A 14,574-nucleotide genomic window follows, 5' to 3' on the forward strand; every position below is an offset into this window, starting at 1 on the left:
AGGATAGGTCGGCTCGCGTTAGGGGGTTCAGATACCAATGAACCTTATCATCTTTCCTCCTATAAATACTTCCATTCCATCGTTTGAAGGTAACTGAATAAGTCTAAAACTTGCTATTTGTTCACTGCCGAACCCCTTACATTCTATTTGGATTGCTAACTTAAGCATCAGATTTACAATGAGGGAATGTTGCCACGGCGTTTGCACCGGCTTAGGAAGGGCCGATCCCTGCCCGCACAAGTATTATACCAATTGAGAGCCGATTGAAAAGTGAAAACATCATCCCAAAATCATCTCGTTGAGCAGCAACCTAAATGGGCATATCCAAATAAAACAAACTCCTCTTTCGAGCTGCTCAAGCAAGTAGGTTAGTCTCTTTTAGTAATAGCGGGTCCAGATTCCAATTTGTCCAGGTTAGCAGTCGAATCCGACAAATGTCCACTTGCAAAGTTGCAATCAATCTGTTATTGTTTGTCGTTGCAACTTTTTGTAAATTCTCAAATAGCGATAGCTTAAAAAAAAAAAAAGCTAAATAACGAGAATTTTGCAATAACATGTTTTTTTTTCATTATTGGGTGGAGATGCTTGAAAAAATGCCGCCGAATTTAGAAAATTTTGGATTGCCATTTTTTGAATATTTTGTAGAAAAATGTCCTGCAGTGATTTGATGTATGTGAGATAAAAAAGTAATTAAAAATTTTGTTCACAGAAGACGTAGAAATTTATGATTTTTTTCTTTGTGCAAAAAAACATGCTTGTGAATCCACTTCATTGCAAGCAAATTGCATATTTGAACAATAAGCATATAACTATAAAAGATACGTGTAAAAATGTTCGAGAGTTATATGTTTCTCTTGTTATAGTCCCTATAGTAGTAATAAATAACAGTACACAGCGTATCAACGTTTGAAGAACTTTCAATGGCAGATATTGAAGAAGAAAGCAGTCAATCAATTACTCCTAGAGTAGCTAGCCATCAAAAAAATTTTAAGACTCTATTTGAGTAGAGGTCAAAGAATCAAATCTCTTATCGTGCATTCTAAAAATTCCAGAGCGGACAATTTCAGAGGCCTCACTGTTGGAGTATATTTCCTCGTCACTCTTCAATTTTTACTTGTCTTGTACGTTATAGGTACCGTCTTGTAATGTTTACTTCCTCAGCAATCAACGAGTTCCCATGAGTCAACTCGAAAGATTTGCGAATCAATTATACTTTCCAGGACAGATTTGAGGTGCAACAGGAAGTGTTTTCCTAACTTCAATGATTAAACAAAATACTGTAAAAAAATTGGAATGTCCACATCCAATTTTCGATGGTGCTAAAGAGTGTTGTTAATAAAATAATGCAAGCAGCTCAACATAAAATAATTGGATTTTCTTATTGTATTTGATCAATTGAAAAGGAGGTGTATTGTCAATTATTAGTGGTTTCTTGATGTATAAAGATGTATTATAACTCGCAACAACCAATAGTGGTGACGTGAAAGAATTTCCTATGTAATGCGATTGTGTTGGTGATCTTCCAGCGTCAGAATGTTGAAAAAAAGTCACAATATGGTTGCTGAACGTATCTGGATACTAATAAACAAAGCCCTCCTTTCAAAGTTTAAATCCCGAAGAAGTAGGCTAGCAAATCAACTAGGTAGTTGCTAGGGCAGTAAATTGAGTCGAGTCGATTCGAATTTTGATATAATCTAGTCGAGTCTCAAATTAAATTTACCAAACTCGAGTTCGAACTCTCAATATAAAGTTCGGCTTCGAACTCCACCTCGAATTCAAGTCGAATTAAGCTCGAGCTTGAGTTTAAAAAAAATAATTATTTACTTTTTAAAAATAAATAAAATAATAAATTTTTAATAAATAATAAAATATTAGGAATATATATGTAATTTCACTATTAAAATAAAAATAAAAATACATATATATAAAGTCGAACCGGCTCGCGAGCTAACGAGTTGAGTATTTTTGAATTTGAATTTGAACTCGAGCTCGACTCAAGTTTGGTGTTGATCAAGTTCGAGTCGAGTTTTGATTCAAACTGTCCACAATTAATTCGTAATTGGTTTGTGAACGGCTCGATTCGTACGTAACCCTAGTCATCAACCACAAGGCAACTATAGAATGCATTTCTTGATGGCATCTCTCTAGGATAGAAGTGAATTTCTTTCCCAGTAACCCTCTGCTGCATTTGAGGGATCGATCTTCTAGTATAAATTAACGTAAAAATAGTGTAAATTTTGCTGATTGATAAAGAAATAAATTCCGAAAAAAGGGCTAGTTTATTTTACTTTCAGTGGGTCCAGATTCCATTTTCTCCAAGTAAAAGAACAAAATAGCATTCAAATTTGACAATTATCTACTTGTGATGGATCAATCTGGTAATAACTAATCATTTTATGGATCAGTTTTTCTGGTACTTTATTAATCTATTAAACTCAGTGCTTCATCTCTGAAGTGTAAATGGAAACAAACAAAGAAAAAAATAGAGAAAGAAAAAAAGAAAGAAAAAAAAGAGGATAAACTATAAAGAAGAAGCATTTTCTTGGAATTGAGAAGAGGGATCTTGAAACAGAAAGTAAACTAAAGCAAGAAAAACTTTCTTAGTATTTTGTAGTGTAAGTTGTGTACTTCATTTGTTGTTCTTGCACGCTTACTTGGAACTTAGTTGTGAAACTAGTTATGATTACTTCAATAGATAAGGACACTCTTTTTTCTTTTTTTTTAAGGAAATACTTGAGGGCACTCTTGAATGGCATTTTTTATTAGGACTGAAATGCCACATTATAGTACTGAATACTAACCCAATCAAATGATTCATGAAACAAATGGTTGTATTAGTCAATTTCATAATGCTGGAAAACAGCCAAAGCAGCCAAACTGTTTTCATGGTACCACCTCATTGTGAAGTATTATTCACATCTTGTGTTGGCTACTAGCATTAGCATTAGGATTAACTGAATCTCTATCTTTCATATCTTCTTCTCTTTTGGTGGTAGTAGACTAGTAGAGTTGAAATACAGTAAATAGAACTTTGGTTTTCTGTAAATTGGCTTCAAATGGCAGACACCAAAGAAGGTATGACTCAAGAACAGCACCATGTCACCATAGAAGCTCCTCAAGCACTGCAAGACAAGGGAGAAGAAGTAAAAGAAGTTGAAGAGAAGCCTCAGAACAAGACAAAGACTAAACGAGTGGCTTCCTTGGATATTTTCAGAGGCCTCACTGTTGCGGTGCATATTTTTTCCATAATCCCTTTTCTCTCTAACTATTGAATTCGGATACTGTATTCTTTATGTATGCTAAAGGTATCTGAAACCTTGATATTTTGTTATCAGAGTTGCTAGAAAAAATCAGAGTTGTGAAGGAACTTCTTTTATCTGGTTGTTGAATACTTTTGCTTCCTCACTGGAAAGTTTTCGAAACTCTACTGGGAAGCTTTTAGGATTAATAATTTTCAGGAAAATCTTAGGTGCATTAACAAGTGTTTTCTTATGGTGCTTCATGAGCATACAAAACAAATTCTATTCCTTTATAAGCAGCTGCTGAACTTGGAACCGTTGGGTTTTCTTATTTATTGAAGGAAAGGTATGAGCTGAAAAAATATGAGCATATGATAAAATATAAATAAAGTGGTAATTCTATTCTAATAAGAATTACGTACAATAGGAATTACTTTGACAAGTTGCCTAATTTGAGTGCTAAAATGAAATTACAAATTTGCCTCTGAGTTCAGTATTGAATCTGTAGTTGACAGTGCATTCCACTCCTATAAACCAACTATTCATAAGTTACAGATGGTTGATATTTTCAAAAACGCAATATCAGAACTATGGTAACCTTACTAGTATCTGCAGTGGAATTCCTTCTTTATGACTGTTGTGACTGTATAAGAGTTTCTAAGTGCAAATACCTGTGGACAGTTGATGGTACTGGTTGATGATGCTGGAGGAGAATGGCCGGTAATTGGGCATGCACCATGGAATGGTTGCAATCTTGCTGATTTTGTGATGCCATTTTTTCTATTTATTGTTGGAGTGGCAATTGCACTTGCTCTCAAGGTTGATTTTCTGCCTTTGATAGAATGTATGCTTGGCTGAGACCAATATTGCATTGCTTTCTGATTAGTTCTACTGTTTCATCTGTAGAGAATACCAAAAAGGTTAATGGCTATTAGAAAGGTAATTTGGAGAACTATCAAACTTCTCTTCTGGGGTCTTCTTTTACAAGGTTTGTTTTACTGTTTTCTTCCCATTTAATGGATGTGTACTGCTTTGTTGGGGACCATGTCATTTAGTAATATAGTAGCACTTAAATTTAAGTGGTAGAAACTCGAGTTCATTTCAGAATCAATATTCAATAAGTAATTCTTGCAAAAGGATTATAGCTTTCTTTTATTGGCCTTTTGTGGTTAATGGTGGCCAAAAAGTATTGAACTCTACGAAACTTATTTATATGCTATTATAGATATTTGTAGCCTGACCCCCTTTTGAGTCCCACTAAGATATGTATATATGTATATATGTATATATATACATATATGTGTGTGTGTGTGCGTGTGTGAACCGAGTTGATACTGGAAGATTGCAGGGGGTGGCTTTGTCAAAATTTAACGTATTTATGTTGCTAAGACAATGACTTTGCAAGAAGATACTCACATGATTTGGAATTGTGTAAAAAGCATTTGAGTTTCAAGGGTGATATGGCAGCCATACTTTCAATGGATTAAGGTTTCCTTCAAGGTGGTAATCTTTCAATAGTTGGCCATATACTGACTCACCCCTTTTAACATTTGAAGGTGGTTACTCTCATGCACCAGATAAACTTACATATGGTGTCGATATGAAAAGAATAAGATGGTGTGGCATTCTCCAGGTGACCCAAATTACATTTTTCTTATTTGTTGAAGTTGACAAGTTTTTTTCTTAGTTCAACAAACTGTACACTGAGCCAATTTTGGTTTGCATTTCTAGAGAATTGCTCTTGCTTATCTGGTAGTGGCATTGTTTGAAATCTCAACAAGAAATGCTCAAGTTAAGGATCTTTCACATCAATGGTTCTCTATATTCAAGATGTATATTTGGCATTGGTTTGTACTCCACTCTTCTTCTGATCTTGTACAATCAATCATATTGTAAAGTATTCTGATTCTGGTATATTCTTCAGGGTGTTAGGAGCATCTGTTTTAATTATTTACCTGGCTGTGTTATACGGAACTCGTGTTCCTGATTGGCACTTCATCGTCCACAATGAAGATAGCACACTTTTGGGCAAGATGTTAACTGTATGTTCTTTGCTTCTGCCATATAAAGAATACAGTTACCGGGATGCACTGTTTTACAGTTGTAGATGTCATTGATGTTATGTTTACTTTTGCTGGAGATTCAGAAGCAGGGAAAAATAAGCTTTAGCTACTTAGTCGATGTTGGCCATTCATTCTAAGGACATTTAAGAAAATCTGAATTGTCTATGACCAGCTTCATATCCCCTAATTATAATACTTCACAAGATGAACATAATTCATTCATTCAATGCAATCTAAGCATATCATGCAAGTGTAATTGTTGCATTTCTCAACAAAGATCAATGTGCTTCTTAATCATTCTTGTGGTTGTCAAGTGGTGTTTGTTTCCCACTCGCTTCTTTCTCTCTGAGCACCTTCAGTCGAATAGGTAAAGATGCTTTGGTACTTGTATATGCATTCTAATTGGTTGATTGTGCAGGTAACCTGCAATGTCAGAGGAAAATTGGATCCTCCTTGTAATGCAGTGGGTTATGTTGACAGAAAAGTGCTTGGTATTAATCACATGTATCAACATCCAGCTTGGAAGAGATCCAAGGTCTGCAGGGCTGTTTTTGAATGCAAAAGTTCTTATCAATCACTACGTACATTGTTTGCTTCTGCTTTACGGCCCTCGGAAACTTTTCATGGGAATTCTGTCCTGCAGGCTTGCACTTACAGTTCTCCTCATGAGGGACCTTTTCGGGATGATGCTCCAGCATGGTGCGTAGCACCTTTTGAACCAGAAGGAATTCTGAGGTATGTATCATTAGTTCATTTCAATTTGAGAACTGGCACTAGTTTTAGTTGAAATATTAGCCTGGTCCTAGTTAACATGTTCCAACAGCTAACTAAATGTATAGCTAAGCCAAAATAGATGATGCTCAATGCGCCTCTTTCTTTTTATTATCTATGTTCAGGATACAGTTTGGAAATTCTAAACAAAAGTCTTTTGACTGCAGCTCAATTTCTGCAATCCTCTCTACAATCATTGGAGTTCATTTTGGACATGTTCTTATACATATGAAGGTTTGATAGATATATATATATATATCTTATGTTTGGGACAACTGTTATTCACTGAATGTCACTAAAAGTCCTTAGTTCCTGAATTTCAGGATCACTCATCCAGACTTTGGCACTGGACTGTCATGGGTTCAGCTCTTTTGATTTTTGGAATTACTCTTCATTTTACACATGGTGAGCTCTACTATTCTCTGTTTCCCTATGAGCAAATCAGGCAGCAAATCGTATTTCAAATCCTCGGACTTGGTTTTATTTGACATTAGGCAGCATCTGTAGAGCATGAGATGAAAAAATTACATCTCTCGCTCGTCTGGTCATATACATCAATTTACTCACTGATTTGGTTGGATGCAGCTATTCCCTTAAATAAGCAACTGTATACTCTCAGCTATGTTTGTGTAACGGCAGGAGCAGCAGCTCTAGTGTTCTCAGCATTCTATGTCCTGGTATGCTACTCGCAGAATAATCTTCTGGCCTGCATACATTCTAGTCACACTGGTTCCTTAGTGAAAGCTACAAAACTATGCTTTCTTGATTGTGCACCTGCCTGGTTTGACTTGGCACATAATGAGTTTATCTTCCTCTAGTGCTGACCCTAAAATGCCCTTGGCATTTCAAATGACATACTTTACTGAAACTACATGTCTTGTTTGAGACTTGTACCTCAACAGCTAAGGGTGCGTTTGATAAAACTGAAGTCTGAAGTCTGAAATCTGAAGTCTGAATCTATTAAATTATTGAATTGTTAAGTATTAAATCTATTAGATTTGAGTGCATATCATATTCAGTGATAAGTGAATAGCTTATCACTTAATTTTGAGAGCAAGTTTTGCCTAGGAATTTAGTGCCACTTAATTAATTTAGATGTTCAATTTTTGATTATCAAACAGTCTGTATATGTTAAGATTTGAATCCATTAAATTAAGTACCGAAATTTTATGTTTTCAAGCATAGGCATTGGTTGCACTCAGTATAAAATGAGTCTGACTTCCTGTGCTAGATAGACATACTCTTAAACTGAACTTAGATGAGAATTGCAGAAACATGGAAAAAAATGATTACCATGCCACCAGTGAACACACTGTCAAGTTTGCAAGAGAAATTATCATTTCAAACAAGATAATTAGAGCAGGCTTCAGGTAACAAAGGAGGCCATCTTTACATGCAATGGACAATCAAATGAAGCAAAAGAAAATTTCAAAGTTTTGGGTCTAGCGCCATTCTCTTGCACAAATCAAAACAGAAACTGGTAAATATCAAAGCTTCCTAAAGGCATACAATGACACAAATTCCATGTGCCCTTATTATCTGCATAGATGAATCTTCGAGCCCTCGTGGATACTAACTTAATAATGAATAGTATATCATTGGGGGTATCTGAAATGAGCAAACTCATACTTTTGCTTACTCAATCTTGATCTAATCAAGTATTTCTCACTCCATTCCAGGTTGACATTTGGAAATTGAGGTATCTGTTTCTGCCACTTGAATGGATTGGTATGAACGCCATGCTTGTATATGTCATGGCAGCTGCAGACATTTTCGCAGGATTCATTAACGGGTGGTATTACGACAACCCTCATAACACACTGGTATTCCACTCCTTTTAGCTGCCAAATATTCAGCCTTAATATGTTTATTTTTCACTGCTCAATAATTGCAATACTTGATGAGTGTCTGACTGTCAAAACATTCTCTATAGGTACATTGGATTCAGAAGCACATATTCATTGACGTTTGGCATTCAACAAAAGTAGGGATTCTACTTTATGTCATCTTCGCAGAGATACTGTTCTGGGCTATTGTTGCTGGCATTTTCCACCGGTTGGGAATTTACTGGAAGCTTTAAGTTTCTGTGCTTGATGCATTTCAGGCCTTTTCTAGCTTTGTTAATTATAGCACCATATTTCATCATAACTGATACCTTCTGCTACCTGTGTAAGGTTTTATAAGCTGATTTGTTACTGAACTCAACATTTTCAGTAGGTCTCCAAATCAGAAAAATGGGGCTTAAGATGCTCACTCGAATTAGCTGGGGTCCAATGCAGTCACTAGACATTAAGGAATTTACACTAAAAAAAAAAAAAACAGAGTTCCAACCAAAAATTAATTTCATAGGAATGAGGAATCCATATAATATTGTCTTCAAGAACATGTTGGGCTCTTATCAGTTTTTTTTCCCATTAATTGTGGTAGGACAAAATTACATTATCATATAGGAAGCAAAGTGTGCAAGAACGTCCACTGCAAAACTGATTGGTATCTTTTATTCGCCAAAAGTATATGAATTTGGCAAATAAACGTTTTTCATTTTTGTTGACTTGTTTTGCGTAGGGGGGAAACAAGAGAAAGAAGAAGAAGACAGAGAAAAAACTTGATTGTATATATTACCTTAAAAAGAAATTACTAAAAGCTATCACAATATCTGACTTTGTCTTCAATGTTCCTAAATTTTCAAATAGGTGCAAGGTAATGCCAGGCTATCAGATTTAGATTAGGGAGAACAAAGAGTAAAACGGAGCTTCCTTGTTTGGATTGAAGTTTTTCAAAGAAAAATGTTTATATTTTCCGTGATCATATTTTTCAATCATCTTTTTATCTCACATACATTAAATTATTACAGTATATTTTTCTACAGAAAATCCAAAAAATAGCAATCCCAGCGACCTATTTTTCCAAAAAAATAGCAATCGCTATATTTTTCCAAGAAAACTATTATCTTACTTATAGATACAACTAATATCCTGTGATTGCATTCTATTTTATATCTCTAGCTTATTTATAGTTTGCATACAATTTGAATTATTTCAAGTCAAATGACAAACATGTATAATAAGCTAAATACACAAAAAGAGTGCGCAACGTACTATTTTGAGGTAAATGAATATCTTTCCTTATTTCAATTAGGTCTCTTTTACAATTTTTTGTTTGTTGTGCTATGTGGTCATTTCCGTGCATCGCCTTTTTTTTTTCTTTTTGAATTGCTTTGATTAAAAGTAGCTCATTTATTTTAACAATTCTAAAAAAAATATAATTCAAGCGTGCTACATTGGTCCTCCTAAACTATTGTATACTTTAAAATAAAAAACAAAGGTTGGGATTTTCCTAATAGGTATCTATTGAGCACTCGTTAACACACATAGATTTCACCTAAATTATTATGTATATATATATATATATATACTAATAATTATTAATCTCCCGTACATTTAAACACTTTTCATAATTAATTTCATCTTTAAAAAATTTAATACCTGAGATATATTTTAACGAGTTTTCTATAGGTTACACAAACCAAAAAAAAAAAAAGGGTCAAAAAGCGTTCTATTCACCTTTTATAGGCAACCAATTCCCAAATGGGCTAGTCTAGACAAAAACTCAGTTAACTGTATAGGCAACCAATTCCCAAATGGGCTAGTCTAGACAAAAACTCCGTTAACTGTTACGGTTCCTGAATCTATATCTTCATTATGGGCTCGGAATCCAATATCTCCATTAATCCTCGGGAAAAAGCTTCTATCTCCCCTTTCATTTTCTTGAAGAAGAAGTTTTTCTCATTTATTCTCGTGAAAAGTCGGAGCTCACAAGTCTCTTTACTCTCTCAGAACAGATCCCTTTCTCTCTCACACACAACACACACGAGAGACACACACACAATCTGGGGACGGTGAATTGATCGGAGAACATTATGGCGGCGCCGATGGTAGAAGACAGCAACTTCGAAGACGACCAGCTCAACTCCATGTCCACTGACGACATTGTTAGGGCTTCTCGCCTTCTCGATAACGAGATTCGGATCCTCAAGGTTTTTTTTTTGCATAAATTATTAGTAATATGATTTTGGACTTCGTTTGTTTGCTATGAGAAGTTGATTTTTTTGGGGAAAATGATAAAATTAAATTATTGATGTTGATGGTGCAATTTTGGTGAAATTCAGGAAGAGTTGCAGAGAACGAATCTAGAATTGGATTCCTTCAAGGAGAAGATTAAGGAGAATCAAGAGAAAATTAAGCTCAATAAGCAGCTTCCTTACTTGGTCGGCAATATAGTAGAGGTGATTTTTACTTTTAGGGTATTTTAGTTTCAATGTTTCGTTTCTGACCTTTTATGCTGTAAATTTCACTTATAATTTTAGACCAAAAGGAAAGTTTTTTTTTTATGTTTTTGTGCATGTTGAGAGAAACTTTGCGTATAAGTTTATTTGATGGGCATTTCCATCGTTCATGCTTTTGACCATGGTTTTTTCATTTTGAACTTCTGAAACTTATTGGGATAAATAAAATTAAAAGAGAACGCTAATTGTGTGAAGGTTTCTGTGGTTCAGGATGCTAATTTGATAAAAGAAAACCTAAACTTTATCCAGATTTTCCCTGAGACATTCAGAGGAGAAAGAAGATAGGAGAAGAATTTAGTACCGCTTAAAATTTACTGTGAGATTTATAACTATTTTTCTGTATCCAAAATCTTTTAATCGTCTTCCATTAGCTTAAAGTTTTGGGTTGTTGGTGGAATCAGCATCAGCCTACACACCTATTACTGGCGCTTTTGATGTGGAGGGCCCTTTAATTGTATGCATTATTGCTTTTTTAGTTACTTCTTGCTTTTCTTTAACTTGAAACGTTTTGGCTTGAGCCTTGTTCTCTATTTTTACCCCCCCTCAGTGAATGCATTTGGTTTCATTTGACTTGGGTGGGGAAAACAAAATTAGGACCATAAGTCAAATTCGTTCTGGATTTTGTTGTGTTTCAATTTCTCTGGCAGTTATCTTCCATTATACTTTTGCTGGAGAGTCCATGCTGAGGTTCTAGGTGAAGGAGCAGGTGTTTTTCAAAGGATTTATTTTTCATCATGTGATTCCATGTTCTCATCAAAAGCCTCCTTTGGGGTCAGCATATCATATAATGTATGTTATTTATTTTTCTGGTGATTGCTATATTAGCTAATATGACTTTGCACTTTTCAGATTTTGGAAATGAACCCAGAGGAAGAGGCTGAGGAAGATGGTGCAAATATTGACCTTGACTCTCAAAGGAAGGGCAAATGTGTTGTATTGAAAACTTCCACTCGCCAAGTAAGTTGCCTTATAGAAAGCTTTAATGATTGTTTATGAGCTCACGCTTCTAGAATCATGTCTAGTTCATCATAAAGTCCATACATTTTTTGGTTTTTCTAAACATTTTGTATTTTGATTGTAGACAATTTTCCTTCCTGTTGTTGGCCTTGTTGACCCTGATAAATTAAAGCCTGGGGATTTGGTTGGAGTAAATAAAGATAGTTACTTGATCTTGGACACACTACCGTCTGAGTATGATTCTCGAGTCAAGGCGATGGAAGTTGATGAAAAACCAACTGAAGATTATAATGACATTGGTGGTCTGGAGAAACAGGTAAAGTTCTTACTTTTGGAATGCTTTCTGTTGTGGCATTCTTGGATTTACTTATTTAGTTGGCCATGCTTATGGAATTGTGTTCATTGTCATAGATCCAAGAACTTGTTGAAGCCATTGTTTTGCCTATGACCCACAAAGAACGGTTTCAGAAGTTGGGAATTCGTCCACCAAAAGGGGTCCTTTTGTACGGACCTCCTGGAACAGGGAAGACATTAATGGCTCGTGCATGTGCTGCCCAAACAAATGCTACTTTCCTTAAGCTGGCTGGACCCCAGCTTGTACAGGTGATTATGATCCCCATAGATATCCTGGATAATTTGTCAAGTGGTCCTCTAATTGTCATTTTTGGTCTCTTCTAAGTCTGTTTATTGGAACTTCCTGTGGTTTCTTCTGGGATACTCTATGGTGTAATTTCTAATGAAGCATGTCACATATTCACTCGTTTGTCTGCTAGTAGGAGTTTAGGTTGGATGCTCTGCTTGGAGTTTCTAGCAAAAATTATCTTTTTGCTTTCAAACTTAGGATACTCTTTCCATTCAACGTGCCTTTTTTTCAAATTTTTTTTTCGGTTAATGAGCATTAGCGAATGCCAGAGAACTAGTTACAAATTTGACTTTTAAGGGGCAAATAGAAGTCTCATCTTTATTTTTGAAGAATTACTAGTGTTTTCACTAATCAAAACAGAGGCTTAATTGCTGCACCTTATCATGGATTTTGGAGCACCATAAGAATTCAATAATTTGCCTAATCTTTAAATTTTAGGCCTTTTTGGAGGAAGTATTCAGATTTCTCTTTGGTGCTTTTGTTGCTAGATGGTTTTAACTTTTCCCTTCTATCCATATTCTTAATATGAGATTTAATTTATTCTTAAAAGAGAGGGTTGTGGTTAGCTTAGTTTTCCAGGTGACAAATGATTCTGCAATGTGGTGCATGAGCGCTGTAATTTGGTGTTCTTTAATAAAGTTGACAGGCAATTTGTATATAATATAACTAAATATACTTTGATGCAGATGTTCATTGGAGATGGAGCAAAGCTTGTCCGTGATGCTTTCCAGCTTGCAAAGGAAAAATCTCCTTGTATAATCTTTATTGATGAGATTGATGCCATTGGTACAAAGCGTTTTGATAGGTAAGCAAATCGCTTGGGGTACTGCTTGATTTTATTCAGCCTGGGGTTTTTTGTGCTTAATGGATTCTCATGGTTTATAAGACGTAATTTATTAAAAATTGGAAAGAAAAAAAGAGTAAAGCATTGCATAGCCCTATACAGATTGTGGCAGGTGTCCATCCTTCTCTGATCAAGTTATACTTTCATTTTGCAGTGAAGTCAGTGGGGATAGGGAGGTCCAGAGAACTATGTTAGAACTGCTTAATCAGCTTGATGGTTTTAGCAGCGATGATCGGATAAAGGTTTCTTTTTTTATTTTTTTTCACACCCCTTTTCCTTGTTCTCGTTTTGTTGGCATATGATTTTTGCGGTTAACTTGGGATAGGTTTTGACACACACGCAGTAGATGTTCTTCCTAGTGTAGTGCTATTTTGGTGCTTTTTGCAATGATATTAGATTTTAGTCATTTATGTTACTTAGTGGGCTTCTATGAAATTATGTCTAGTTTCTGACAGTTTTGTGCTTGTGTATCTTGGTTAGGTTGTTCTTATTTTTCTTTTGCTTTGGTAAAACATCTGCAGGTGATAGCGGCGACAAATCGAGCTGACATTCTAGACCCTGCCTTGATGAGATCTGGTCGACTTGATCGCAAAATCGAGTTCCCCCATCCGTCTGAGGAGGCCAGGGCTCGGATCTTGCAGGTACATCTCTTAACTTAGATTATCCTTTTCTTGCTGCTTAATCATCATGCTTTAGTATTGTCCATACCTTTCTGGGGTTTACTTATCATTTTTAATCATTTTATCTTGATGTGGTGGTATTGCAGATACACTCCAGAAAGATGAATGTTCACCCTGATGTGAACTTTGAGGAGCTGGCTCGTTCAACAGATGATTTCAATGGGGCACAACTGAAAGCCGTCTGCGTAGAAGCAGGCATGCTAGCACTGCGGCGCGATGCCACTGATGTCTGTCTCTCTCTCCGCATTGTTTTTTTCTTAATATTTTTTTTTTCCTGTTCCCGACGTCTTGGTTAGACACAATTTGTGAAAGTTATTTGCACATTTAGATACCAAAAGCAGGGATAGGGGTAGAAGATGGGGATTCAAAATAGTCGTCCTTGTTTTTTAAGAATATTTTGGGGATTACGTATTCTGCTGGGATTAATATGAGAAATTGATTAAGAAGCTGCACATGGAAGTTGGAATGTTTTTTCATGGAGGGGGTTTCAGACATCTGAGCTCATTTTTTAAAACAACTCTTTTCTTTTTCCAGGTGAACCATGAAGACTTTAATGAAGGTATCATCCAAGTTCAAGCAAAGAAGAAAGCCAGCTTAAATTACTATGCATAGAGATCATGTGGGTTCGGTGATTTCAAGCATTGTGGACGGCAAACGTAGGCTCACGTCATAACTCCATTTACTTGGCTGTGCTGCCATTCTCGTACCCACACTCATATTTTTTTCCCTTGGGAAAATCAAAAGAGAGAGAAAAGTGGAGGAAAGAAAAGAGTGTTCTAAAACTAAATCAGGAAAACAAGTTTCAGGCGGTAGATCTTTTTCTTGTACCAACACTAAGCCGTACTGGTTGACATTTTGATTTGTATGTATTTGAATGCACAACGCAGTGGAATATTTGGGTCGCTGGTGTAACTTCTTTGCTTGTCCCTCCAAGATTTTGAACCCGGCTTTTAATATTGTTCGACGCATTACTGGGTTGGACTTTCTTTGGTTGTGAATGTGCACTGTAGGATGTTTTAGCAACTAGCGTGA

At 35.7% G+C, this 14,574-nt stretch overlaps 2 protein-coding genes across 2 annotated transcripts; both read left to right on the plus strand.

The window, feature by feature from the left end:
- Positions 1–2,816: 2,816 nt before the first annotated feature.
- Positions 2,817–8,273, plus strand: LOC113732882 (uncharacterized). Its single transcript, XM_027258901.2, has 13 exons — positions 2,817–3,230; positions 3,921–4,058; positions 4,146–4,227; positions 4,796–4,872; positions 4,971–5,086; positions 5,164–5,281; positions 5,721–5,837; positions 5,946–6,037; positions 6,241–6,307; positions 6,397–6,478; positions 6,659–6,750; positions 7,753–7,896; positions 8,007–8,273. The coding sequence occupies exons 1-13, from the start codon at positions 3,057–3,059 to the stop codon at positions 8,151–8,153; spliced, it is 1,446 nt and encodes a 481-aa protein (XP_027114702.2). The 5' UTR covers positions 2,817–3,056; the 3' UTR covers positions 8,154–8,273.
- Positions 8,274–9,704: 1,431 nt separating this feature from the next.
- On the plus strand, positions 9,705–14,454 carry LOC113732883 (26S proteasome regulatory subunit 6A homolog). The gene is made up of 10 exons (XM_027258902.2): positions 9,705–10,109; positions 10,242–10,358; positions 11,268–11,375; positions 11,500–11,691; positions 11,787–11,978; positions 12,705–12,823; positions 13,017–13,104; positions 13,384–13,503; positions 13,629–13,769; positions 14,077–14,454. The coding sequence occupies exons 1-10, from the start codon at positions 9,993–9,995 to the stop codon at positions 14,152–14,154; spliced, it is 1,272 nt and encodes a 423-aa protein (XP_027114703.1). The 5' UTR covers positions 9,705–9,992; the 3' UTR covers positions 14,155–14,454.
- The last annotated feature ends 120 nt before the right edge of the window (positions 14,455–14,574 follow it).

The sequence above is a fragment of the Coffea arabica genome, chromosome 2e (assembly GCF_036785885.1).
Source record: "Coffea arabica cultivar ET-39 chromosome 2e, Coffea Arabica ET-39 HiFi, whole genome shotgun sequence".
Classification (NCBI taxonomy): domain Eukaryota; kingdom Viridiplantae; phylum Streptophyta; class Magnoliopsida; order Gentianales; family Rubiaceae; genus Coffea; species Coffea arabica.

Coding starts and splice junctions, on each gene's coding strand:
- LOC113732883 (XM_027258902.2), top strand. CDS start 9,993: ATGGCGGCGCCGATGGTAGAAGACAGCAACTTCGAAGACGACCAGCTC. Junction 10,359..11,267: donor TGGTCGGCAATATAGTAGAG/GTGATTTTTACT, acceptor TGCACTTTTCAG/ATTTTGGAAATGAACCCAGA. Junction 11,376..11,499: donor TGAAAACTTCCACTCGCCAA/GTAAGTTGCCTT, acceptor TTTTGATTGTAG/ACAATTTTCCTTCCTGTTGT.
- LOC113732882 (XM_027258901.2), top strand. CDS start 3,057: ATGGCAGACACCAAAGAAGGTATGACTCAAGAACAGCACCATGTCACC. Junction 5,087..5,163: donor AAGATGTATATTTGGCATTG/GTTTGTACTCCA, acceptor TATATTCTTCAG/GGTGTTAGGAGCATCTGTTT. Junction 7,897..8,006: donor ACAACCCTCATAACACACTG/GTATTCCACTCC, acceptor CATTCTCTATAG/GTACATTGGATTCAGAAGCA.